General features: G+C 47.2%; 2 protein-coding genes across 3 annotated transcripts; both read left to right on the top strand.

The window, feature by feature from the left end:
• Window positions 1–24: 24 nt before the first annotated feature.
• Window positions 25–19,278, top strand: vars2 (valyl-tRNA synthetase 2, mitochondrial). The gene is made up of 30 exons (XM_030347555.1): window positions 25–255; window positions 371–592; window positions 677–758; window positions 870–970; window positions 1,516–1,637; window positions 1,725–1,791; window positions 2,073–2,170; window positions 2,928–3,009; window positions 4,127–4,246; window positions 4,622–4,730; window positions 4,844–4,932; window positions 5,140–5,230; window positions 5,725–5,852; window positions 5,954–6,057; window positions 6,641–6,722; window positions 6,973–7,049; window positions 7,493–7,580; window positions 9,704–9,797; window positions 10,222–10,292; window positions 11,041–11,166; window positions 11,651–11,755; window positions 12,016–12,084; window positions 12,204–12,282; window positions 13,363–13,493; window positions 15,556–15,708; window positions 16,390–16,638; window positions 17,435–17,546; window positions 17,770–17,966; window positions 18,560–18,709; window positions 19,050–19,278. Exons 2-30 carry the CDS (start codon window positions 380–382, stop codon window positions 19,128–19,130), a joined length of 3,270 nt encoding a protein of 1,089 aa, XP_030203415.1. The 5' UTR covers window positions 25–255; window positions 371–379; the 3' UTR covers window positions 19,131–19,278.
• A 249-nt stretch (window positions 19,279–19,527) lies between these two features.
• mgat1b (alpha-1,3-mannosyl-glycoprotein 2-beta-N-acetylglucosaminyltransferase b) lies at window positions 19,528–26,054 on the top strand. 2 transcript variants are annotated; one of them, XM_030347556.1, is made up of 3 exons: window positions 19,528–19,927; window positions 21,866–23,130; window positions 24,383–26,054. In XM_030347556.1, exons 2-3 carry the CDS (start codon window positions 22,279–22,281, stop codon window positions 25,082–25,084), a joined length of 1,554 nt encoding a protein of 517 aa, XP_030203416.1. In that variant the 5' UTR covers window positions 19,528–19,927; window positions 21,866–22,278; the 3' UTR covers window positions 25,085–26,054. The 2 variants fall into 2 exon arrangements, with proteins under 2 accessions (XP_030203416.1, XP_030203417.1); XM_030347557.1 differs by lacking the exon at window positions 19,528–19,927 and adding an exon at window positions 19,982–20,860.
• Window positions 26,055–27,334: the final 1,280 nt, after the last annotated feature.

The raw sequence follows: 27,334 nt of genomic DNA, 5'->3' as shown, positions 1-27,334 counted from the left end.
GCAGTTCGCAGACGGACCTGGTTCACTTCCGGTTCCTACATTAATGTAGTCCGATTATATACAATCTGCCGGTCAGAATGGGGATAGTTTCTTATATTATGACACCTTTACTCACAAAATCACTCAAATTATATATTTATTCAGTATTTCTATAAAAATGTTGCATGGGGAATATCTATTTGCTTCTCGAAACCCATTTATAAGTTACCCCTCAAGTCACAGCAACGCACATGAGCATATAAGGATTGGTAGAAGGTAAGGTAGCAAGGTTACAAATGTTGTATTATATGTTGTCGTTACTTCTGTTATAGAGAGATCATAAATCTCATTTTCGGTTATCTATCTGCTCTTCTCTACTTACTGTCTCTAGTGCTTAAAGATGTGGAGGGCGAATTGTGCCCTCTGTTTGAGGTTGTTGGAGAGAGGAAGGATCAGAGCATGGGTCTCCTGTCAGCCAAGGTTCTGCTCTAATGATGCTCCAGAATCGTCGACTCCATCCCCCCCCAAAGCAAACACATCGCTCCGGACGAAGACAGAGAAACAGAAACGGAGACAACAAAAGCAGACTTTAATTTTGGCCACTCCAGAAAATGTAATAACAATTGTTTATAATGAGGACCTACCTACAATTTAAAAATATTGCTAATTGTAAAGTTTTAATTTGGGCTTTTTACAGAATGCAGAGGATAATGACATGAGATGGAGCCAGAAAGATAAGATACAATACAGTACCTCAACAATTCCTGGAGCAAAGAAAAGTATGTTTTCCTGTGGTATACCTAATTCTAGAAAAAAGTAAAAAAGTCAGTCATTTTTGCAGTAACCGTTTTGGTAATATCAGGTATCATTCGTATGTATTTATTTTGCAGATACCAGCGTGCCTTTCCCACTGTCCTATAGTCCAGAATACGTAGAAGCCAGCTGGTACCAGTGGTGGGAGAAGGAGGGATTCTTCACCCCAGAGTATCATGTGAGGACTTGTCTACCCAAACCAGTGTTCTGTTTAATTTGACCATTTTGCAAATCTTTGTGTAGTGTATATTAGTGTATGTAGTGTTTGGATCAGCCTATTGTCATAGTTGTATGGTCTCTGCTTGTGACACAGTTTAACGACTGGAGAGTTACATTTATTTACTCTTTAATTTAAGTTCTGGTTCAAATTGATGAAATATGACATTGTCACTTCAGGAGTAGAGGACGATTGATCAATTACACAATATCAATTGCATTAAATATCTATATTGTAAATCCTCTGTACTAACATTGCATTCCACATGTATATGTGGGTATGTTTGTGTAGATAGATATGTATGTATATATTATATACATACATACATACATACATGCATACATGCATACATGCATACATACATACATGCATACATACATACATACACATGCATTCATATATATACATGAATGCAGACAATATGTCATACTTCCTCCTAAGACAGACCTATGGCTATTGTAGCTATTGCAGCCCTCCTTGCATTGACGTAGTATAACTCCATCCAGGACAGGGTACCCCACGCGCAGAACCGGACCTTCACCATGTGTGTCCCCCCTCCCAATGTAACGGGCTCTCTCCACCTGGGCCACGCCCTCACCGTGGCCATAGAGGACGCCATGGTTCGCTGGTAAGTGCTTCCTATCCATTAGGGATTCAATGAGTGTATGTCAGCGGCTGGATGCTATTGTGATGCTTACCACTGCGCTTGATCCAGGAAGAGGATGCAGGGCTACCGCGTTCTCTGGGTCCCGGGCTGTGACCATGCAGGTATCGCTACACAGGTGAGGTTCCTTTCATCGGCCTCTGGCCCGGTTCCAATGAGTCTACCCTGTTCCCTTGTAGAGTGCACATTCTAATGTGCCACTATTTTGAAGTGCTGTCCAGAATATGAGTGTACAACTGATTTGTACACTTATTTTCCCTCTATATCCCATGATGCATAGCAGTTTTCATCGTCGTTGGATTCATTCAATAGATGTGTTTTCAATAATCTATTTCTGGTAAACAAAAGTATTGTGTTTATTGTAACAATATTCCTAATTTTAATTGCTCCCATTTCCAGAGTGTGGTGGAGAAGCGACTTCTCCGGGACCAGAGGAGACGCAGGCAGGACCTCTCCAGGGAGGAGTTCCTACAGGAGGTCTGGACGTGGAAAAGCCAGTGAGTCCCCCTTCCTCCTCGCCCTGTTCTCCAAAGAGAGAGCCTGTCATTTGCATTCAGTGAACTACAGGAATACAAATCCCTTAACTCACTTGTACTTTTTATGGCCAGATACTGTTCATTAAGGACTGTGGTATATTAAGCATTATTCAAAGATTCACTAACTGGCTTTGGAAAAAAGCGTTCCTGATGATTAGTGAATTTTTCAGACTTTATCCTACTTGATCAATCCACTATGTTAACTCAAAGCCTCACTAGTCTACCACTCCCCCGAGCCTCACTACCAGTCCATAGCCTGTCTCCCTGTCCTGTCTGCCCGAGCCTGTCCCCACATAACAACCTTCTACCAGTGGAGCTCCACATAACCTCATGCTATTGTAGCCAGTTGCATTACAGCACCACTTAGTTGTTGGCTAGAAGAGCTGAAGGTGATCTATAATTTGAGTGTCATTTGTTAGAGATGGCGTACCTGTCCGTTGGCCTTCAGTGAGTGAAAGGCTCTATGAAAATATCTGCAGTATCTGGTAGTGCTAGTTGTGTTAGTGGTAGTGGTTTCAATTAAATTAAATTGTATTTGTACAGCCCTTAATCGCAGGTACAGTCTCAAGGGGCGTAGTAGTGGTAGTTATAGAAGTAGTGCTAGTAATAGAAGTAGTGCTTTAAGGACTACAAGGGTGTGGTTGTCAGCATAGTGAAGCGCCATGCTAGTCTGTGGGCTAACGTATGTTGCTATGTTGTTGTCTGGTGGCGGTGGTAGGAAGGGAGATGAGATCTACCAACAGCTGAGGAGGCTTGGGGCTTCGTTGGATTGGAGCAGAGCTTGCTTCACCATGGATCAAGTAAGATGGATGCTCTTTTTCTGTAGCAGGGCATGGGGTAGTAGACTCAACTAGTGAAGATAAGTCCACTACCAGGGGCTGTGAAATAAATTCATCGACACATATCTAGGCTGCATATTTATTTAAATGTGTGTATTTGTAGACACCTGTGCTTGTGTGTATTGTCTGCCAGGTAGCAATGCTGTATTTTTGTTATTGTTTTTGTTTGTTTTTTGTTTGGACATGGCCCTGTCCTTTGTAATGCTGCTGCTATGTGCCCTAAATTGCCCCCTGGGGACAAATAACGTATTTATAACGTAAACGAATTTGAATGAGCTGTAGGTTTGTCAGTCAACCCCAAACCATATTGGAGACGCCAAGACTGGCCTGTAACACTACTAGTAAACATGGGAGCTTTGCTTTCTGTATATTTTCTGTTTTTTCTGTAATGTAAAATTCACAGATTGGATTCATCGTTTGACATTAATAATAATCATTTAAAAAATCTGTATTTTTAAACTTTATAGTAAATTTTTTCCAGACGAACAACAGATCCCGAATTGTACTTGTATTTGTTAACATGCCAATCTTGAACTTTAAATTATGGCAATGATGGCAGTCATGCGTATCGCATCGGCCGACCCAGTTAACGTGGAGTCTATGTTTATATTTATATGCACAAAAATAGTAGAGCCATAATAAGTGTTATGAGCCTGTGATGACTGTTTGTCCTACTATGACCCCTCTGTGAAAAGGTTATTAGTCTGGCTCAAACATGGTTTTGCATAAACTCTAGACACACAGACCAATTGTTTCTGAAAATATACTAGCTTCACCAAAATCCACTGAAATAAATAGCCCTCTGGATATGGACACGTATGTGTAAACTGTGTGTGTGTCTTTGCTTCTAGATCTTCATCCCCTTTTAAATGAGTAAAGTATCAATTCAACTAGGTCATGTGTAAATAACCTCAAATGTTTACTAGATACGGTTAAATTGTTCCCAGTAACACAATTAATCTGGTGTGTCTGTGACAGTTGGACATGGTGTGTGTTTGACAGTTGGACAGGTGTGTGTTTGACAGTTGGACGTGGTGTGTGTTTGACATTTGGACATGGTGTTGTGTTTGTGTTTCAGGGGTTCAGTGAAGCTGTAACCGAGGCCTTTGTGAGGTTGTGCGACTCGGGTTTGATCTATCGCTCCGAGGCGCTGGTCAACTGGAGTTGCGCCCTGGAATCAGCCATCTCTGACATCGAGGTGACCCAGCGTGAACCCTACTGTCTCTTTAAGGCTCCTTCACCAGCTGGTCTTGGCATGGTGTTTAATTTAATATCGATGGTGTTCTACTAAGTTACTCTTTAGTTCTGCGTTTCGCGATTAAAAAATCTGCAGTAAATGCCTGTCACTGCTTGCTCATCATATTCACACCCCAAAAATATCTTTCCACATTTAATGAAATTCATATTTGCACTGAATATTTAAGATCATCATCATGCTATTGAGTTTGATTTTTATTTAATTTTTGATTTCGTCATCATCAGCCAGCTCTAGTTGTGGTGTGTCAGCTCCATCTGTGAGCGCTTGTAGAGGAGGACTGAACACATTAAGACTGGTCCATGTTGTGTTGTGCAGGTGGACTCCCAGGAGCTCTCCGGGCGCACCATGCTGTCTGTGCCTGGCTACGAGAGGAAGGTGGAGTTTGGAACCATGGTTACCTTTGCGTACCCCTTAGAAGGCCAGGGTGAGTAAACATTTGCCATCCCTGTGTAACTTCAAACTGTTGCACATTGGCACTGCATGTTTCTTTTGTGTGTACTTCTTTGCTATGGCTCTGAGTCCTGTCTCTTACTGAAGATGGAGAGGTGGCTGTGGCGACCACCCGGCCAGAGACCATGCTTGGAGACGTTGCCATAGCAGTGCACCCAGATGACCCTAGATACCAGGCAAGACATAAGTGGATTCCATCACATATTTCAGATGGATTATTCAAGTGATTATTCATTTAATATTCAAAGAGTAAGGTTTGTGTTGTTGCCCGAAGCCCCTTCCAAAGATCTCGCAAACAAAGGTGGACACTAAGAGTGAATTCCTGTCAAATCAGAAGTTCAGTTTTCAATGAATTGGTGATTGATTCAGATAACTGTTTGCAGGCCGTCCAAGGCAAACACTGCAGACACCCCTTTGGCGACAGACTCATCCCGATCGTGACGGACACAATGGTTGACATGCAGCTTGGAACAGGTGAACCAGCACTTTCTTAGGAGTTCTTCACCACAACTGGATTAGTTGTTTGCGTTTGAGTCATCATTTTTCCTTTTCCTTTTTCCATGTTATTGAAGATGATGTTTTCTGTAAGTGAGGGGGTTCAAACGAGATGGAGAGCTAAAAGTGTGGAAGCGAGCAAGACTTAGAAACTACCATAAAAGGCCATAAAAGTCCCCTCCCTCTCTGCTCCCTCTCCCTGTGTTGTCCGTCCTCTGAGAAGAGTTGAATTCGAGCCCGCAAGATGTGGGGAGAGTTGTCCCAATTGGTCAGAATTGAGCTGGGAGTGGTCTAAAATTGAAGCGGGCACTTACAGGCAGTCAACTTAAAACTGATATTCTCTCTGAGTATTTCAGTCACCAACACCTGACAGAATTCTAACAAATTGCACCCAAACAATGGCTCTTTAATCTACAGCAGCTCTAACTAATATCAAATTAACTTCGTTCTACTGTGGTTGGGGGGTCCTACAGGCGCTGTCAAGGTCACCCCAGCCCACGACCACGTGGACTTTGAGCTCTCCCGGAGACACTCTCTGCCATGTCTCACAGTGATCTCTGGAGATGGCACCATGGCGCCCTCCTGTGGCCAGTGGCTGGAGGTACACTGCCTGGACAACATCCTAAAGTCCCCTGTTTTATGTGTGGTGGGGATGTCCTCCCTCCATAACCTGCCTTTCCTTCTTCAATCCTCTTCCAAAAGGGTGTGAAGCGCTTTGACGCCAGAGAGAAGGTTTTGGACGCCCTGGCTGAAAAGAAGCTGCTCAGGAATAAGAAGGACCATGCCATGTCTCTACCCAAGTGCAGGTACAGCAGGAGGGTCAGAGAGCTGGGCCTTTAGGTTCTATCAGGGACTAAAATGACAGAAAACAAAGGGCATTCCCTTTCTTTCATTTCGGGGTTAACCCTGCACATGTTTAACCCCTAATCTAGAGGGCGCCGTCTAATGAAACCCAATATACAAGTGATGTTGGATATGTGTTCTCATTTGAATGAAACCACAAGTCACTGTATCTGACCATTTGGAAATGCAACAATACCAACGTTAAAGCAGCATCATACTTCTAATTTGATTTGTTGTTGATGATATAATACTAATACTTTAACAACTGACCTTTCTTTGGGGGCGTGTGGAAATGTCTTGAACACGAATCATTCAATCATCGGTGTATTTGGTCGATCTTCGGGCCACAGCCCACATTATTACATTATAATATTATATATTCTTTCATCTCAATTTACCATAGATATTCTCTAATGATATTTCAAGTGACAGGGGTCTTTCTTGGGGTACGATAAAAAGAGTGCAGGCCACAGGGTGACCATGCCATCTGCCTGGCCATCGAGTGTGAATGCTTAACACTTCTTGACCTCCCGTGTCTCCTCACAGCCGCTCTGGGGACGTGATCGAGCCGCTCCTGAAGAAGCAGTGGTTCCTGCGCTGTGAGGACATGGCCAGCAGGGCGATACAGGTAACACAGGCCCACACTATTGTTACTGGAGGCATCATGGTTACTACTGCTCTGTGCAACACAGGCAGGGTGTTCTAAACACACAAGGACACTGATGTGTCCCAAATTGATTGTCTCAGCGGTTGTTGGTGTTTTGCGTGTGTACACTTAATGCCTTTTGGTTTCACTTCTACTCTTTGCTGAGCGTGGGCATGTGCACGACAAACTTCCCCCTTGGGTTACAAAACGTTGTGTTTGCTCTCTTTCCCAGGCGGTGGAGGACGGGCAGTTGGAAATCATTCCTCCACTGCACATCAAAACGTGGAAGAAGTGGCTGTCCAACACAAGGTGTCCCTCTCTGCCTTTACATGCATTTACTGAGAAGCGGCCAATCAAAAGCTGTTCCTCTTGGGAGGGGTGGGAACAGTTTGATGATGTGATATGATACGGGACATCAGCACGGTTATTGATTTATACTGTGAGAGTAAAACATGTTTTCTCTGAATCAGCAGTATGTTTCTACGTGAATGTGGACATATCGTTGGATCCTGATTGACCGTGAAACACTATGTCTTTGTGTTACTCAAAATGTTCCTACAATTGACGAGTCTTTGCTAAAAGCATCAGCCCATTATCAGAGAGTGAGATCAGTGAGCAGAACCAGGAGGTCGTATCATGGGACGCTCTCGTAGAACAAAGCCCTTAATCAGGAGTGTTTGCTCATCAGAGCTGATAGAGACGCCTCACTGTGATGACCTATAGCCGACTGACACTGCTCTTCTGTTCCCCAGTGACTGGTGCATCTCCAGACAGCTTTGGTGGGGTCATCGGATTCCCGCCTACCAAGTTGCTCTACCTGGTCAATCAGCCAATCGAGAGGTCAGACCTGGGTGTGTCATTTCTTTGTGTTTTTGTCTTTTTAATTTTTTCAACGGTTTCAGATCCAAAATTCTGGTTCCTTTGCTTGGTTAATCCTGCTTCCCTTATTTCACCGCTCGTAAAGATCCTCAGCCCTGCTCCCTGCGAAAGGGGAAGTAGGGAGGAAGCAGCTTTCTTTACTAGTCTCGGTCGGTATAACTTGTGGGTCCTGCTCACTGTTCCACATCACCGCCCTAAAGGGCGTTTGAATATGACGGCAATATAATAATAATAATAATAATAATAATAATAATAATAATGCATTTCATTTATAGTGCCCTTTTCATCCGAAGATAATAATAATAATAATAAATGAAATGTATAAAGCGCTTAATATGGTACCCTAAGAAGCTTAGAAGAAGCCCTTTGAAGATCTCAAAGGGCTACAGGTTACAAGCAGTGTTGTTAAAAGTGTTGTTTATTTTAAAAACAAAAATAAAAATAAAAAGGGGTTTAAAAACATTTAAGAGTGGGAGCCAAATTTTTTCTTAAAAATAAAAGTTTTAAGTCCTTTTTTAAAACAATCAGTGGATTGTGGTGCCCTCAAGGTGTCAGGGAGGTCATTCCACAGGCGTGGGGCGGCAGCACTGAAGGCCCTATCTCCCATGGGCCTACGTTTGGTTCTGGGTATGTGGAGGAGGTTAGAGTGAGTGGAGGGGAGGGAGCGTGTTGTGTTTTGTGGGTTGAGAAGTGCTTTGAGGTAGGGGGGGGGGGGGGTCATGTCCATGGATACATTGGTGAGTGAGGAGGGAAACCTTGTACTCAATCCTGGTGGAAACCGGAAGCCAGTGGAGTGAGTGGAGGATGGGGGTAATGTGCTCATGCTTGCGCACTCTCATCAGGATCCTAGCTGAGTTGTGTATGTATTGGAGCCTCTGCAGGCTCTTGCTAGTGATCCAGATGAGTAGTGTGTTACAGTAGTCCAGTCTGGAGGAGATAAAGGCATGAACTAGTTTTTCGGAGTCTGAGGCCATCGTTAAGTATAGCCTCCCTCGATGTAAACACATCCAGAAGAAAGTCAATCCTTCACAGCAGCTGTCTGTCATACTCATCTACATGTCTGCTAGCCTTGATTTCTGCAGAGGTAGCTGAGATCCACTCAATAACATAGTCTGATTTAATATTCCTGTGTTATAAAACTATTTTAAAAACGTATTGCAATAATGTACTACAATTTATTTACGAACAATTGGCAACTTTCACTCAATGTTGATACATTCAGAATACATTCCAGGATTGGAATAATAAGAGAATCTGAATCCTTTTATCACGAGGTATGAAAGTAGGGGTGAACACAGGTCATATTTAATTATATAACGCGTAATCATGGGCATTGGCCTGCCTGCAGACCAAGAACAAAAGATTAGACTGCACCTGTTTTAATCTCCACTCCACCAGCTCTGTGATAAAGGCCTGGTTGTGTCAGTACTTCCTGATGTGTGTTGTGGTGTCAGTACTTCCTGATGTGTGTTTTGTGGTGTGTCAGTACTTCCTGTTGTGTTTGTTGTGGGGTCAGTACTGATGTATGTATTGTGGGGTCATTACTGATGTATGTGTTGTGGGGTCAGTACTGATGTGTGTGTACGTGTGTGTGTTGTGGTGTCAGTACTGATGTGTGTGTTGTGGTGTCTGTACTGATCCGTGTACTGATGTGTGTGTTGTGGTGTCATTACAGATGTGTGTGTGTTGTGTCAGTACTGATGTGTGTGTGTTGTGTCAGTACTGATGTGTGTGTGTTGTGTCAGTACTGAGGTGTGTGTTGTGGTGTCAGTACAGATGTGTGTGTGTTGTGTCAGTACTGACGTGTGTGTGTGTGTTTTGTGTCAGTACTGAGGTGTGTGTGTTGTGTCAGTACTGATGTGTGTGTTGTGGTGTCAGTACAGATGTGTGTGTGTTGTGTCAGTACTGACGTGTGTGTGTGTTGTGGTGTCAGTACAGATGTGTGTGTGTTGTGTCAGTACTGACGTGTGTGTGTGTTTGTTGTGTCAGTACTGACGTGTGTGTGTGTGTGTGTTGTGTCAGTACTGACGTGTGTGTGTGTGTGCGTTGTGTCAGTACTGAGGTGTGTGTTGTGATCCCAGCAGGCCCTGTGGGTGTGGGGGCGCAGCGAGCAGCAGGCCCGGGAGCGAGCGGCGGCCCAGTGTGGAGTGGACCCAGCCTCGCTGACGTTAACCCAGGGTGACTCCCCCCCTCTGTCCACACCCCCTTATCAGCCGCTAGACTCAAAGAAGCACCTCACAAGTGGGCCTGAAAAGAGTTGTTGTAGCAGCCCGTGGCCTATCACAAATATGCAGGTTACCGATGAACAGACCAACTTTACACCCCCAAGTTTGGTGTGAAGCTTGGTGTGCTTACTGGTCGAGGATGAGTGGGCTGGCCTTCTGACTCCTCGTCTGAGAGGGTGGGGTCTGGCTTTGAACCAGAAAGCGGCTAACCTGACCACTGAATCACGTCACCGTATCTGAATGGAAGGTTGGCGACGGGGAGGTCGGTCACACCCCTTGGAGGCGGACTTCCTTAGGCCACACCCCTTGGAGGCGGACTTCCTTAGGCCACGCCCACCCAGGGTTCAGTCTCAGCATGTCTTTGTGTTCCCCTGCAGACCCCGACGTGCTGGACACTTGGTTCTCCTCGGCGCTCTTCCCCTTCGCCATGCTGGGCTGGCCCCAGAAGGTAGCGCTCTCACGGGGTTCAGCTTTGAACGGGAATAAGGGCAGAACATAGACTAGGAGGCTCATCAGATCCACACAGAAGGCTGTGTGGTCTGAGCCCAGGGCCTCGCTCTGGGGCGACACTACTGGGCTGTTGTCACTCCTGCTTTACATTGCAGGTACTATTCATAAGGGGTATTTACATTTGTGCGCAAGAGATAATTATCTGGGAATGCAGATGTTCCTCCTGAGCACGTGACTGGGAGAACGCCTCATGACAGTGGAGCAGATGTACTTGATGGGACGGTACATTAACCTTCCCCTTTTTGATGTAATCCATGACAGCCACCATACTAGAGAATATTCATGTTTATATTTCTTCATTTAAAAGGGACAGTGTGCATTAATCAACATGGCCATTACATCGGACATATAAATGCACCAGATTTAGTTAGAAAACTATTTTCCATCTGTAGTCCCTGGCAGGTTGATGTTAGATAGGTCATATAAAAGGAACACAACATATAGTTAGACCGATGATTGACATTGTCATTACATGGATAAGGAATATGAGAGAGAGAGAGAGAGAGAGAGAGAGAGAGAGAGAGAGAGAGAGAGAGAGAGAGAGAGAGAGAGAGAGAGAGAGAGAGAGAGAGAGAGAGAGAGAGAGAGAGAGAGAGAGAGAGAGAGAGAGAGAGAGAGAGAGAGAGAGAGAGAGAGAGAGAGAGTTCAGGTTGTGATACTCTGATTTTGTTGTTTGTCTCCCCCAGACTCCCGACCTGCAGCAGTTCTACCCCACCTCGGTGCTGGAGACGGGCAGCGACATCCTTTTCTTCTGGGTGGCCCGGATGGTCATGCTGGGGACGGAGCTGACCGGGCAGCTGCCCTTCAAACAGGTCTGCCCCACTCCCCACTCTCCCCACTCAAAGGGCCTCAGGACGTCCTCGTTTTAGCTGCAGTACCAGGCGGGGGCACCGGGGGCAGAGTGAGGAAGCATTGTGGAGTGCATGGGGGTGAACAGGAGCTTTGCATGATTTGCATCTTAGATTGACTTCAAAGCAATCCGATGACTTGGACACTGGCACTAGTTCACACTACATAATGAGCAGTTGGCAGCAAGCGGGGCGCGGACAGCATGCCATGTCGTGCCTTGAGGTGAGGAAATGACCCTAATCTGCTAAAAATAGCTATTTTCCACCAAAATCGAAAAGCCATGAAAAAGCCAGCTGGAGCAGTGTTGGTTTTCTGGAGAGCCCCCCCCCCATTTCCCCCTCGTTCCCTCTACTGTGTCTAACGCCGGCCGCCCCCGGTGTGAGCTTCGTGTAGTCGGCCCTGTGGAGCGTCTCTTCACCGGACCGCCTGGGGTTGGGTCCTCTGTAGGTGCTGCTCCACTCTCTGGTGAGGGACAGGCACGGCAGGAAGATGAGCAAGTCCCTGGGCAACGTGGTGGACCCCCTGGACGTCATCGCCGGCGCGTCCCTGGAGGTGGGTGGAGTCACGTGTTTGACCAGGGAGGGCGCTGTTGGAACATGGGCCAACAGCCACCAGGACACACTGGCCCGAGGCCTGTGTATGTTGGCGTTGGTGGAGGGCAGTGAGCCCCTTTGTAGGTCTGAGTCTAGTCCTCAGCAGAGTTTAAACCTTTGCTCTACCATAATGAACTGCGCACGGGAGCTGCACATGGCCCATCACTGTGCCATTCCCCGCCCCTCACTCGTCTTGCCTCCCTCCCGGTCTCTCTGCAGAGGCTCCAGGAGAAAGTGAGGGGGGGGAACCTGGACCCAGGGGAGCTCACCGTCGCCATGGAGGCACAGGTCAGTTCACACCACGGCCCACGCACTAACACACTTATGGCTCTGCTCGAGAAAACATGGCTAGAAGTGCTCTCTCTCTCTCTCTCGCTGCCTCTCTGATGCTCTCTCTCCCCTCCCAGAGAAGAGACTTCCCCGGGGGGATCCCCGAGTGTGGCACAGACGCTCTGCGCTTCGCTCTCTGCTCGCACCGAGCCCAGGGTGAGTGGCTCTCTGTTCCAGGGAGGAGGCCCTCAGTCGGGCCCTTGGCCATGTGCCGGCCACCTCAAAGGGTCATTGGTACAGTGCTCTGTGCCCTCCTCCTCAGAGGGTCATTGGTACAGTGCTCTGTGCACTCCTCCTCAAAGGGTCATTGGTACAGTGCTCTGTGCACTCCTCCTCAAAGGGTCATTGGTACAGTGCTCTGTGCACTCCTCCTCAAAGGGTCATTGGTACAGTGCTCTGTGCACTCCTCCTCAGAGGGTCGTTGGTACAGTGCTCTGTGCACTCCTCCTCAAAGGGTCGTTGTTTCTGTGTGTCAGTTGTTGATTGATTATGTGGTCAACGGCCACCTAATCAGAAATATCATTTTGAAGATAACATGTATTGCACTGTGAATGTAAAAGCCTGGTTAAAGACTACCCAAAGCATGAGCTAGCTACTTCCGTTTGACGTCCCCAATTAGGGAAGGTGTGGGTGGGACAGGATGTAGCAAATAGAGTTTTGTTTTTCAATTTCATTTTCAGAATTAGAATTACAGCTGGACTTGTTTTTGTAACGCAACGTGCACACGCAGGCCACAGAACCAGAGCGTGACTCGACGTGTGGTATGCTGATTGACGGAGCAGCAGGAGACAGTCTGAGGTGGAGGAGGTGGAGACCCTCCGCCCGGCAGGACCCCCGGACAGCAGCCGGGTCCTTTAGTTAGGACCTGATTATCATCCAAGGGGCCGCAGACTATAGCGGACCAAGACATGTTTAAATGGGTCTCAAGGCTCAGGGCCCAATCCCATTTCTACCCCTTACCCCTTCCCCTTCCCCTTCCCCCCTCCCCTTACCCCTTCAAAACAAGGGGGAGGGGTAAGGGGAAGGGGTAAGGGGTAGAAATGGGATTGGGCCCTGATATCAAACGTGTGCTTCTCTGACGCTGTTAGTCCTGCGTATAATCATGTTATGTCACGTTTGGGTCTCTTTGCCTGCTTCCTCTCCATTTGAAAGAGGAGTGTGTCCCCAGCTTGTATAGGAGGCCCATGTGTGTCTCTGACATTGTTGTTGCCTCTCCTCCCTGATGTGTGTGGTCAGGGGAGGACATCAGCCTGTCGGTGTCCCAGGTGCTCAGCTACCGCCGCTTCTGCAATAAGATATGGCAGACGGTGAGGTTCACCCTGGGAGTGCTGGGCGACGGCGCCCACCAGCTGGACACACTGGCCGAGGTGGGGACATTTATTCAAGGATTTTTGGCCAAGAAGTTTTAATGGATATCGATTTACTAAATCACATTATGTTATTTCCTTATCATTTCTTTTACCTTTTTGAATTTGCCTTAGAATATGTTTTTATTTTGTTTTTTTAATCCCGCAACCCCCCCCCCCCCCCCCCTCTTCGGAGGGCTTCTTTATATTTAATTAAGCTATGTGTATGTATATATATATATACACACACACACACACACACACACACACACACACACACACACACACACACACACACACACACACACACACACACACACACACACACACACACACACACACACACACACACGTATATAGCATACACAATATGTTACATTCCGATCTATATACATTGCATTTACTATTTTCCTATCATAACAATTCACCCTGTTTTAGTAAGGTCCTGAATCCATATAAGGGGAGGGGGGATTATAGCCCCATGATAAAGTGTAACACATAACACATGCAACGCGACAAGGTGAGAGACAGACAACAGATGACAGAGGGAAACGATACAGGGCGACATCAGAACTGACAAAACGTGACTGGACAAGACAATTGATAAACACGCTGGGAATGGTATTAAAGATTGAGTGATCAGTGGTTCACATTAAGTGGTCACGGTTAGGGTGTAGAAACGGGTTGGTCATGTTATGCGTGAGTGTGGAAGGTGTGTGCCTATGTGTATGTGTAAAGTGGTAATTGCAGGGACAAAAGAATAGGAAGGGGAAGAGAAAGGATAAAGAATAAAAGGGGAAATATAAATAAATAAGCTTTACAAAACGGAAGAGGGAGGTATGCAGGTGGTAATATACAAGGCTTGTAGTAATGTTTTTGTTGAATTTATAAACGTTAAAAGTGAGGACCAGGTGTCTCCAAAGGTTGATATTTGCTTCTTTCTGTGTGCATTGTATTTTTCCTTTGAGATGTATTCTGAGATTAGATTTGTCCAGTTATTGACGTGGCAAGATTGCTTTGATTTTCAGTTTTGGAGGACTACTTTTTTAGCGACAACTAGGGAGATAAGCAACGGATTCCTATGTTTTTGCGGGATGTGGATATCGGAAATGTCCCCAATGTGGATAGAGCCTCAGTGACTGTGATCCAGAAAGAGTGAACCGTTTGACAGAGCCATATGGCGTTCAAATAGGCGTCTGTGCTACCTAAAGTGCACTGTGAACAGATAGCTGTTGGCTAGGCCCATTTTGAACATTTTACTTTGAGTGATGTGAGTTCTGTGAATGACTTTATATTGTATAAGCTGCAGGTTTGTCATGGTAAATGTATTTTCACAGGTTTGTTCCCAGTAATCAGGGTTGGGCGAGAAGGCCAGATCAGTTTCCCACTTGGCTGTTGGGAGTGTTATTTTAGTACTTAAGTTGGCAATCATTGTATATAGCTGGGAGGTTCATTTTTTGAAGTTAATGATTTTCATAAGTTCTTCTATAAGCTGAGAGGGTTGTAATGTGTTGTTGGTAAGTCTGGTTTTATCTTTAATTTCAAGTCTTAAGTTGTTGATATTGAAGGAATTGCTCCCCCAACCCCATATTTCTATGTGAGTCTGTTAAATAACGTGGAATGGTTGTTCTCAAATAGGTGGTGCAGATATGGTAGAATAGGATGTTTTAAGTAAAGGTTATCAAAGTAAGGTAACAAACGTGAGCAAAGAGAAAATATAAATAAATATTGAATTGTATCTCCAGACATAAGCGTCCGATGAGGTGATGATGTCTTTCGGGATGCCTACAGTTGTAAAAGTCTACTTTCTAGGTACCAAACATTGCTCGATTTCAAAGCAATGAACAGGGCCTGAAAATCGTAAAGGAACAATAGCCAGGAGGGGTTATTAGACCCATTCAATCGCATCCAAGGAAATCAATATGCTGAAGTTAAATTAACTTGATAGATTAACAGATTAATAGATTTGATGGAACATGTTTTTCCGCTGCTGTACGCACTCCTCGATCCCCTTAACAACACAACCAGTAGTAGACGAGGTGTTTCTGTGTCCACTGAACCCTGTCCCTCTGCTGCGCCCCAGACCCGGCCGCTGAGCAGCATGGACCGCTGGGTGTGCTCGCGGCTCCACAGCACGGTGCTGCAGTGCGAGCGCGGGTTCGAGGCCCGCGAGCTGAGCGCCGTCACCGCCGCCATCCACTCCTTCTGGGTGCACAGCCTCTGCGACGTCTACATGGTGAGGCAGCTGGCCGTCAGCAGGCGGTCACAGTGTGCGTCTTCATGCCCCACTGCACCGTGCGGATCCGAACCTTTGCAGAAGCTTGGTCTCAGAGCGTCGGCGTCGGGAAAGGATGTTTAGCTGGTCTTCAACAGGGAGAGCTTAATACTAGTGTCGGCAAAAAAGTGAAAATGCACAAGTAAAAAAGTGAAAATGCTCTGTTAACCCCCCATTTTAGCTTATGTCGCGTCAGACTTTGTATTATTGATCTAAAATCCTATTTGTGTTGCTAAGAAGTAGCCTCTTCACCCTATGGGCCCTTAAATAGTCAGGCAACTAGTCAATAGGCAATAGTCATGCAAGTCAAGCCCCAAGAAACCATGTGGAAGACCATGCACCCTGAGAAGGGATACAAATTGTGTGTTGTGTTTCTGCTCTCATCTTCTATCTTCGTGTGTGTGTGTGTGTGTGTGTGTGTGTGTGTGTGTGTGTGTGTGTGTGTGTGTGTGTGTGTGTGTGTGTGTGTGTGTGTGTGTGCGTGTGTGTGTGCGCGCACGCCCGTGCCCATGTGTGTGTGTGCACGCCTGTGCCCGTGTGTGTGTGTGTGTGTGTGTGTGCGCGCCTTTGTGTGCCCATGTGTGTGCGCCCATGTGTGTGTGTGTGCGTGCGCCCCCATGCGCGTGCGTGCGCGTGTGTCAGGAGTGCATCAAGCCCCTGCTGACCCAGCAGGACGGGGGCGTCGGCCCGGGGGAGGCCCTGGCCGGCGAGCGGCAGGCGGCCCGCTCGGTGCTGTACCACTGCGTCAGCGTCCCCCTGGCGCTGCTCGCCCCCTTCATGCCCTACCTCAGCGAGGAGCTGTGGCAGAGGCTGCACCCCCTCCTGACCCGCGGTGCGGGGGGCGGCAGCAGCAGCCTGTGCCTCCAGCCGTTCCCACGCTCCTCCGATCTGGTAGGGACGTGTCACCTGTCAGTCAAAGAAACAATGCTGCAACTTCATGCAATATTCATGCGACATTTAAGCAATATCACACGAGAGGGAGTGCTGCTGTACTGAATATCAGCACGGCTGCGATTCAGGCGTGATTCAAGATAATCACAGTCGTTCTGATATGCAGGACAACAGCACGACCTGGAGTGTGATGTTGCTTTTATACAACATTTCTACATGCACCATTTGTTAGTTTAAAGTAATAAGCAACAACAGATTATGATCTGTTTGTTTATTTAGTGAATTATTTAGCTCCGCCAACACAAATAGATCCGCAACTGGACTGGGACTTAACTGTTGCCAAGCAACACATAAACACACTAGATAGTTAATAACATTAACGGTTACAAGAACCCCTGTGAAGCGGAGTGATACCTGTATAGTTAAAAGTCCCAGTGCTGTTGTATTCTATATCAGCACTCATGGAATGCCGCTTGTCCAATCAAATTACTTGGTCGGAACTAACTGTTGTATAATGCTGCATCACAATCCTGTAATGTAGCGTACATTACTGGGGCATTACTTATTGGACCGTCAGGGGGAATTTGAGATGACAGACTTAATGAATGTTTATGAATTTAATAAACGTCTCATAAATGCATTATGTATTTATTTGTTTACAAATTTGGTCATGGCCTTCCTGACCAACGACATCATCATTGTCATGTTATGGATTTGACATTACGATTATGTTATATTGTTTTGACCTTTGAACTTCATCCTTTCTCCCGCATTCAAACCCTCTGCGTCTTGCCAGGAGCACTGGCACTCTCCTGAGGAGGAGAGCCACTTCCTGCTGGTACAGGAAGTGGTGCGAGTGGCCCGCTCCCTCCGGGCGCAGTGCGGGATGACGAAAGAGAGGCCCGACAGTGAGTGAGGGTCAACGCCCTGCTGTTGAATCTGAACACTTTCATTGTTGTTTAAGAACGTGTTCAAGCCTTGTGTGTGTCTGTGTGTCCCTGTGTGTCTGTGTGTGTCCGTGTGTGTACCTGTGTGTGTCTGTGTGTCCCTGTGTGTCTGTGTGTGTCCCTGGGTGTCTGTGTGTGTCTGTGTGTGTCCCTGTGTGTCTGTGTGTGTCCCTGTGTGTACTAGTGTGGGCGGTATGCTCCCCGGCCCAGGAACAGACCCTCCTGCACTTCCTGCCGGCGGTGCACACACTGAGCCGCGTCTCGACGCTGCACATCCACTGTCCCCAGGGGGGCCCCGGGGCCCGGCCCTCCGCCCCCCCGCCCGAGGGATGCATCGTGGGCACGGTGGACCACTCGTGTCAGCTGCACCTCAACGTTCAGGTGATGACCGTGTACTGGAAAAGGCCTGAGCAGGGCTCCAACAATACTGGAGGCGACATGTTCTCCCTCTGAGTCTAGTTGATGGTCTGAATAACATCATACAGCTCAGGACCCTGTTCACAGAGGTGTCATCGCAGGGCAAACATACGGGTCCGCCCTTGCTCTGCACCAGGGCCCAGAGGGTACATTTATCATCACTGGTCTACTCCCAGTGCTCTGGTAAAGAAAAGGAGCAGAGCCATAAATAGTGTTGTGAACAACACCGTTGTTCGTCATGCGATGACATCTGTGGGATAAGGACCGGGTGGACTCATTCACATCTGGGTTAGAATTCTAAGGCAGCGCTGTACGTTTGTTATATCGTCCACTTCCTTGTGGTTGCGCCAGTGGTGAACCACTGCAGTGCCGATGATTAAAGGTCCTGTCACACCAGTGGGGTGAATGGAGTAAATGGGTGAATGGTCTTTGGTGTGAATGGAGCTCTGCTCAGAGCACCTCAGTATGGAACCTCACTGAGGGCCGGGGCGGCGGTGAATCTCTAAAGGTGTCAGGCCAGTCAGGTGAGAGCTTCCATTGTGCTTTCCCCCGGGCAGAGGGGCAGGAACGTGGACCAGCAGATCTCACAGCTCTCAAAGCGCAGAGACGGGCTCCTGCCCAAACTGAACAAGATGCTGTCGCGGAGGCTGGCCCCCGGGTACCTGGAGAAGGTCCCGGAGCGCGTGAGGCAGGAGATGGACAATAAGGTGAGCAGAATCGTCTTCTTTATTCACTATGTTGGAATCTAACTGTCTGAAAATGGCTGACACTGTTATCTTGTAATGCTATCTCACTGATTGAAAGGCTTATACAAAAAATACTGTTTAACAATTTTGTAACTACAGATTTTAGATAAATATGCAAATACGTATTTTCTCATTTGCTATAAATAATCCCACTTTCAGCAATTGACTCCACTGCTGTTCTAATACATTATCTTATTTTATTTTTCTATTGAAATTAATGTATTGCATAGGAGTACATTTGTATTGCATTAAACATGACTTGATTTAGTATTTCTAATTTCTTTGCACATCTCTCCTGAAGATATCAGCCCTGGAGAAAGAGGTGCAGAGCATTGAGGAGCAGCTGTCGTCCCTGGACGGGCTGAGACCCGACCGCATCTAACTGTAAACACGCACGGCTGAGTTTGCAACACAGCTGTGTTGCAGGGTGTCTTTGCATATAAAGGGATTAGGCTGTAATTAATGTAGTATTAGTGCGTAATTGCTACTCTTCAAAATGTTGAATATAAATAAAGTGCTAAATTTGATTGGATGGCGTCCAGCTACACATTGGTATTTTGGCCAACATAAGTTGCGACATAAGTCCAACAACTTGGACATTTTCTGACTATGATTTCACTGCTGTACTTTGTACCTGCACCGGAAAGGTATGGACTTAAACGATTTAGCAACGCAAATGATCGGACTGAGTATCGTGTACCAAACAAAAATAAAGCATGGTTGGGTGGAAGTGGCCGAACGTAGATTTGTTTAATTAGCCGATCCGGAAGTGGACTCGATACGCGGTGGGAATGAAACGCGGCATCATCACATCATCGCCGTCATCATGGAGGCTGGACCCGATCCCAGATCTAGTCTGCAGGCTGTACGGAGGAGATCCATCTGAGAGGTTCATAGCAGGCGTACTTATATGTATCTCTGAATGCATGGTGTCGGTCATCGGACAGGCTGGCGGTCAAATAAAAACGCGGTCCGGATCTTAGAGGGAGACAGCGAACAGATGATGTTGGGATGATAAGGAGCTGAGGAGGGGAGTGGGCCGGGGGAGTGATCCAGTGTGTTGTGAATAACTGGACGGCGGTACCCTGGTGTTGGAGCTGCTAGCCAAAAACTAGTCCGCCTGGTTCTTCAGCTCCAGTGTGCATGAAGCTCCGTCTCCAGCAACCAGCCATGTGAAGGGTAAGTCCGGCTAAAGCACCTTAACCAGAATAAGAGGTTGACATTTGCTTTCAGGTGTGCGACTGTGATAAAGGAGGTTTCCTCTGGTACTGTCACTGTGTCTGGTAGCTAAGCTAGCTGCCGAAGCTAACACGGGGGGAGGTGTCGGCTCCGAGACCGAGGAGGCACCTTCTCCCTCCGCGCTGCGGGGGGTCGGAGTGCCTTGGTCGGCTTCAGACACCTAGCTGCTGCCGGGTGGACGACAACACTTCATCTGTGTTGGTGGCTAATGATGGCACTAGTTCTAGTTAACTTTCTTCCTATGGAGGAAGATAAGGGGAGCTCCGCTAGTTAAGGGTGGTGTAATAACATGTACACCGTGTTCCCCTCGTCCAGGTCCCGTTACATTACTGTCCCGGTCTTTATGTTGCATTAGTGGAAATTAAAGCGGTGACCACCAGTGTGTTGTCAACGTCTAATGGGTGTGTTTTCCGACTGTCAATGTCGGTATCGTATGGACTGTTAATTGAATTAACGACGTATTGTTGACATCCATCAGGGTACGTTGCCACGACACATGTCGGGCTGCAGACGTTCATAGGTCACACATGCTGACCGCGCGGGAGGGGGGGACTCGGGACCGGGCTCGTCTGGCGGACCCAGGATGTCTTGCAGCTACATTTATGACAGGGCATTTAGCGGATGCTTTTATCCAAAGCGACTTATAATAATTAGATTTGTCAGGAGACAACAATATATGCACCGTCAGTACAGTAAGGATAGCTAAGCGCAACAGATCCCTCCCACCGCGTCGTACTCCCTTAAAACAGCCTCCTCTGGTCCCTCCTTACTGTAGCCTAAGTCACTTAACACCAGCCTCCTTGGTCCCTACTCACTAAGTCACCACTGGTCCTGGAGAGGCACTGCACAGCATTAGGTGGCTCCCGCATACAGGTAAATACCCAATTCTAGTCGTTTTAGATGACAATGTTTGGTTTTCAGTCGAGCCTGTCATGTAGGATTGTCAGACAGATCTCCAGGGCCCTTTTCCTCACTAATTTAAACTTTCTAAAATAACCTCACTCTCTACTTTTAAAGTGAAACGTTGCTTAATGCTAGTCCTCAATTCACTCCTTTCCATTTGCTTTCCCTTTGCAACTCGAGTCCTGCCAGTTGCTTAATCATTTGAAGAGAGAACCTTTGGTTTAATTACGGTAGGTTTCTTGTTGTAGCTACTGATTGAAGTTAGCCAGGGCACAGATGGGAGCTGTCGCTAATCCGATAGTTTGTTCCTGGCCGTCAAATGCCTACCTATGGGAGATTATTGTCAACCTATATTTATTCGGACTAATTGGTTTAGTGGGTGTGGGTGTGTGTGTGTGTGTGTGTGTGTGTGTGTGTGTGTGTGTGTGTATGTGTGTGTGTGTGTGTGTGTGTGTGTGTGTGTGACGTGTGTGAGCCACAGTGGAAGAGTAAATCATTCAATGAAATGTAAGCAAATGTTGAAACACTTAATTTAGTGGCATTTTACTGGCAACTTTTTGCCAGTACAATAAAAGTGTTCCACATTTGAACCAATCAGTTAAACTTGGCATTATACACGGGGGGAAGAGCACTAAAACGACTGGTTTCACAGGATGAGATTGGGTGTTACATTACAGGAAGGGCTGTTTTTCAGCAGATCTGCTGACATTTTGGTTCAGACTCAGTGACGGGCCGCAGATCACCAGGGCAACAGCAGGAAATCCTGTCAACCCATCTGCCGCTAGCCAAGGCTCAAGCAATAAAAGTAAACGTCTGGCTTGCATTTGTTCCACGCATGCCTGTGCTCTTAGTTCTGTCCTTCACCTACTCCAGGTGGCACTCAGACCTCCACCTCCTGAATCTGTGTCCTCTCCTGTAGGCTTGCTAGTTTAACTCTGTCCCATGTCCAAACCTTTTCCTTTTGTTCCTCTACAGAACGATGGCCGAAGGATAACATCCACGGATCACGTTCCCTCACCGTGTGGTGACCCCTGTTTTCCTGTTGTTCTATCACCGCTTCCTCGTCCCGTAACCATCCACCTCCCCCACCTCCTTTTTTCCTCTCGTAATTCTGTCGAAGAAAGGAATTCATACCTGCAGAACGGTCACCAAAATAATTCATCCCCTCTGATGGCAAGGGACCAGAGTTAGGCCACACCCCTAACAGAGGGCAGCATTAGTGGACCACCACTGACTTGCTTCTCCATGTTCCCACTGTCTGCCTGCTCCATCCCTCCCTTGTGAGTGACACCCCGGCTTGTGAAAGGGGCAATTTATTGTTCCACACACTGTCCCAACCTGTTGCGTCTCTCCCCCAGCCTTTCTCCCTCCTTTGCTGTGATTGGGTCATGGTTCGCAAAAAAAGCTCTTTGATCCTGTGTGGAGCCTTCCTATTCGTCGTCTGGAACGCTCTGCTGCTGCTCTACCTATGGGGGCGTCCGCCCAGTCTTGGGGAGGCGGGGGGAGGCGCTGAGCCCGGCGGGAAGGAGGAGTGGGGGGGCGACCACGGGGCCAGGGCCAACCTGGCAGGGGAAGTGATCCGATTGGCTGAGGAGGTGGAGGCGGAGCTGGAGACTCAGAAGAAACTGCTGAAACAAATTGAGAGCCACAGGTCGTTATGGGCTCAGCGGAAAGACCTGGGCAAACGGGCCATGGACGATGGGGGCGCCGACAAGCAGCAGAAGCATCCGGAGAAACAGCCGCCCGGACCCCAGGTTCCCCCAAAAGACCCTTTAGACAAGAAAGACCAAATCCAGGCAGAACATTCCCAGGAGTTGAATCCGGCTCCAGACCCAGATCAGAAGGCCGTTTCGATACAGGCGCAGCCCGTTCTGAATAATGAACTGGAAACCACGGTCACCAGCCCTCAGACAGTCATTCCCATCTTGGTGATCGCCTGCGACAGGGTGACGGTGAGGCGGAGCTTGGATCGGTTAATCCAGTACCGCCCCTCTGCCAAGCTATTCCCAATCATAGTTAGTCAGGACTGTGGCCACGCCGAAACGGTCCGCGTGATTGGCTCGTACGGCGATCAGGTGACCCATATCAGGCAACCAGACCTATCGGACATCAGAGTACGACCAGAGCACAGGAAGTTCCAGGGTTACTACAAGATCTCCAGGCATTACCGCTGGGCGCTGAACCAGGTGTTCAACACATTCTCCCACTCCACCGTGGTCATCGTGGAGGACGACTTGGAGGTACTAGTGGACTTTGTTATTGGCAATCTGAGTGTCTTTCTTTCTTTCATTCATTCAATGGTTACCATAGAAAATGATGCATTAGTAGTTGCTGCAGTTTGCTATGAAATCATTTACTCATCATTTACTATCAAATGTTTTGAAAACATTCTCCTTTTACACGTTTTTAAAGACACTATAGGTCAATTCAGAGTGGAGAGCTCTGATCCCGTTTTACATTTACAGATTAGCACATTTTCAGTGATCTAGCCCCAGCAAGAGACATCCCATCTGTGTGAAGATTTGGTGGGGGCGGGTGTGTTTCTAGAGTGAGAGAGAGGTGGTGGGGGCGGGTGTGTTTCTAGAGTGAGAGGGGGGTGTTGTTTCTGTCTATAAAAATCCCTTGTTTCAACCACAGAAAAATCCCTGTGATCACTTTTCTTTTTTCAAATATATTCAACTGATTTCACTGATCCTTTCCAGTAAAAGGTTTACTGTTATTATTTCAACTCATTTGGAAGTTACATTTATGATCAACAGGTGCCCCTAAACTAAATACTGGGTCCTTTTTAGTTAATAAAAGAACACAGCTGACGTAAAAGAGGACCCAACATGGGCCTGTGCCGCATGTGAAGCAGTGAATCATCACTTTAGGTTGCAAAAGAAAAGACCTCAACAATCAGCCCTCCGCTGTGGAAGCTTGGAAGCTCTGGATTCATGCCGAAAGCATACTGGGAACTGGTCCAAACCAGACTAGCCTCAGCCAATCGTTCCCGCAGTAGCCACATTTCCCCCCCCGGCAGCCAGTGGTTTACCTGCATTTGGCAGATCACGGCCCCGTATGGTGGGCAGGTGTGAAGAACACCATCCGCACCTTGAGTGGGAGGGACACATTTGTCTCCCGGAAACTAGGGTTGTGAATCCTTCACGATTACACCTACATTGGTTATTACACTTTGCTTCTCTGTGTCTCCATTTGATTGAAAATGTATTCTCAATTCAAAATAATTTCCCAATTAAAGAAACGATTCTTGACTGCGCAAAGAAAGGTCATCAGAGAAATCATGGCATGAAATGAGATTGAAATCTGTATGATTTACATTTGAAGTACCGTAGTCATAACAACTTTTTTTTGGAAGTTGTGAATCGGTTCAGAATCATAGAACATAAGAATTGCGACTCTGGTGTGAACCGATGCCTGCGCCTTCTTGTGAAGATCAGTTTTATTCCCCGTCTGCAGACCATGTCTCCTAACACCCTCCCTCTCTGGCAGGTGGCGCCGGACTTCTTCGAGTACTTCCGGGCGCTGTACCCCGTGCTGCGCGCCGACCCCAGCCTGTGGTGCGTGTCGGCCTGGAACGACAACGGGCGGGACGCCCTGGTGGACCCGGGCAAGGCGGAGCTGCTCTACAGGACGGACTTCTTCCCGGGCCTGGGCTGGATGCTGCTCAAGGACCTGTGGGACGAGCTGGAGCCCAAGTGGCCCTCGGCCTTCTGGGACGACTGGATGCGGCAGCCCGAGCAGCGGCGGGACCGCTCGTGCGTCCGGCCGGAGGTGTCCCGGACCATCACCTTCGGCCGCAAGGGGGTCAGCCTGGGTCAGTTCTTCGACCAGTACCTGCGCTACATCAAGCTCAACGGGGAATTTGTGCCTTTCACAAAGCAGGACCTGTCCCACCTGGTCAAGGAGCAGTACGACGCGCGCTTCGTCAAGGAGGTGTACGGGGCCCCCCTGGTGAGGGTGGAGGACCTGCTGCAGGGGAGCACCCTGACGGGGACGGGACCCTTTCGGGTGCAGTACTCCAGTCGGGACAGCTTCAAGGTGCTGGCCCGCAATCTAGGGGTGATGGACGACTTGAAGTCGGGGGTTCCCCGTACGGGCTACAGAGGCGTGGTTAGCTTCCTGCATCGCGGCCGCAGGGTGTTCCTGAGCCCCCCGGAGGGCTGGACCAAGTACGACGTGAGCTGGAGCTGAGGGGCTCTGAGCGCAGAGCTCAGAGTCAAGAGTCTGGCTGAAGCGGACGAACCTCTGAAACCAAAGAAGTGATCACCGGTGTTAATGAAACTAACTTGAGCTTCATTCATAGCCGCTGAAGGATCAGAGGATTTACACCGGTGGGGTGTAGGAAAACTGAAGTCGGTGAGCTGTAATGGATGAAACATCCTAAAACCTTTAAAAAGAACCGGCTTATGAAGGCTCTCTAATGATTAGATCAACTCTGATTGGTGTCATGTGTTTAAATGATCAGCCTTTCTATTTTGTCTACAGGTAAAAAACCCTCAGAACGGCTTCTGGTTACAGGCTTCATAAGTGATGTAATCACTAACGAGGTCCACTTTTCTGCTTGAGCAGATCTTTGTTATATCTTTAAAACCTACTGAGTAGCCCTAATACAGTTCCATATTAAATCAGAACAATTGAAGATGCCCATCTTGAGAATCACTTGGGATGGTGAATTAAAGGTGCAATTGAAGTACTTAAGTATGTGTGAATGAACCAGGGTTATAATAGTAGCTTTTAACAGAGAGAACTGTATAGGACAACTGAGATTTATTTTATGAAATTTTATTTAACTCGCCTTGAAATAGAACTGAAAAGGCTGTTCTTGCTGCATTGACTCAATATCCAAACATTTGGTCTGGCATCACATGTTCCTTCTGTTAGTGTCAACACCATGAACATATAGGCCCAGTTAGAACTAATGTCCTGTATCTCCAACCCATGGTTTGGTTTTGAAGTTAGGTTTGTTGAAAAACCAATATTTTCTTTTCTGACGCGTTGGAAGATTTGGGTGTATCGGTAATCATTGTACTGTATTTTCATTTGGGAAATGATTGAGAGAATGGAAAGATTGCCATTTCTTCACGGTAATGTGTAAAACCACTGCCTGATGCGTTTACAGTTTTAATACATTACAAATAAAGCCAACTATTTTGATATTTGCTCACACTGTGCGAGTCCAATGTTTGCTGCAATCTAATGGATATAAAATACAATATGCAACCACCTACACCTTTCTCAGAAGATTAAAAGATTGAAACAACCATAAAAACGCCCCGCCCCCCCCCCTACCTTTCTCCACAAAGGGAGAGGTTGCATTTCTCGCCCCTGTGATTGACCTGGCAGATGGATTCCCCGAACGGATCACGGTAAAGTGTAAATTGGCTCGTACAGAGGTAGACCCAAAATGACAGTTCTTGCACCTTACCTGTCTAAACTGTGGTACCTGACTGACATACTTGAAGACAGTGCAGTAAGACTTCCGAACAACCAAGGGATTTACAGAACGGTGAGAATCTGTTAGGGACATGTGAGACTTGTGATAAAGGTCCAAGAGTTCAGGAGAGAAGTCCCGGTGATGCCATTCAGCTGTAGGGACACGAGCAGTTGCTCTTCAATGAAGATGCATTGATATGAATCGGTTCAACGGTCAAGTCTTTCCTGTCCAGTACAAGGAGCAGGTTAAAAGTGAAGATGGCGTTTTTTTTGATGGGGGTGGGGTTGGAGACCTGGTCTAGGGTGCCAGAATGCCCAAACTCGTATGTACTTGGGTGGGGCTGGGCTTGACTGATAGAGGAGGAGGTGAAAGAAAGCATTAATTGATTTAAATTCTTTGTTTATGTTCTGCATCTCATGCTGGAGATAAAACAGAAAGGCAGGAAAACACTTATTTCCATTGTCGTTCTTTTAGTGGTATTATGTTCTATCGGTTGTATTAAGTCACAACAAAAAAGTGCTCCCAGATAATTCACTGGGGTGGAGGTGGGCCCGTCTACATCTGGACTCTACCTAAACGCCCTTCAAAAGGAAATGGTCAATTCTGCTCTTTTTTGCTTTTGTGCTTTTGTGTTTCCACCACAATTGGTATTGTTTGAAAACTGAACATAAATAAGAAACAAACAGTTTGGAAATGCCATCTTGTTTGATTTGACTTAAGACTCCTACATCCAGGTATCGAACCCCAATAATGAATAGACTATGACTCTGGTGCCTCCTGAGGTTAAAGTGCCTGCACTCTGTTGTCCTCAGTCATGCTCTCAGCCGGGATGTTCTCCACTATGACCATGTGACAGAGAGTGGACTGCAGTCGAATCGCCCCTAGAATCGCCCCTGACCGCGGGGCCCACCACACTGCTGAGGTCCGCTGAGTGGAGCACCGGCCAAGGGGTGCTTGGTCCTGGCGGACATATCCCCTCTTCATAGCCGTACTTCGGCTCTAGCCAG

The sequence above is a fragment of the Gadus morhua genome, chromosome 22 (genome assembly GCF_902167405.1).
Source record: "Gadus morhua chromosome 22, gadMor3.0, whole genome shotgun sequence".
Classification (NCBI taxonomy): domain Eukaryota; kingdom Metazoa; phylum Chordata; class Actinopteri; order Gadiformes; family Gadidae; genus Gadus; species Gadus morhua.
This window is presented reverse-complemented; position numbering and strand designations above follow the sequence as displayed.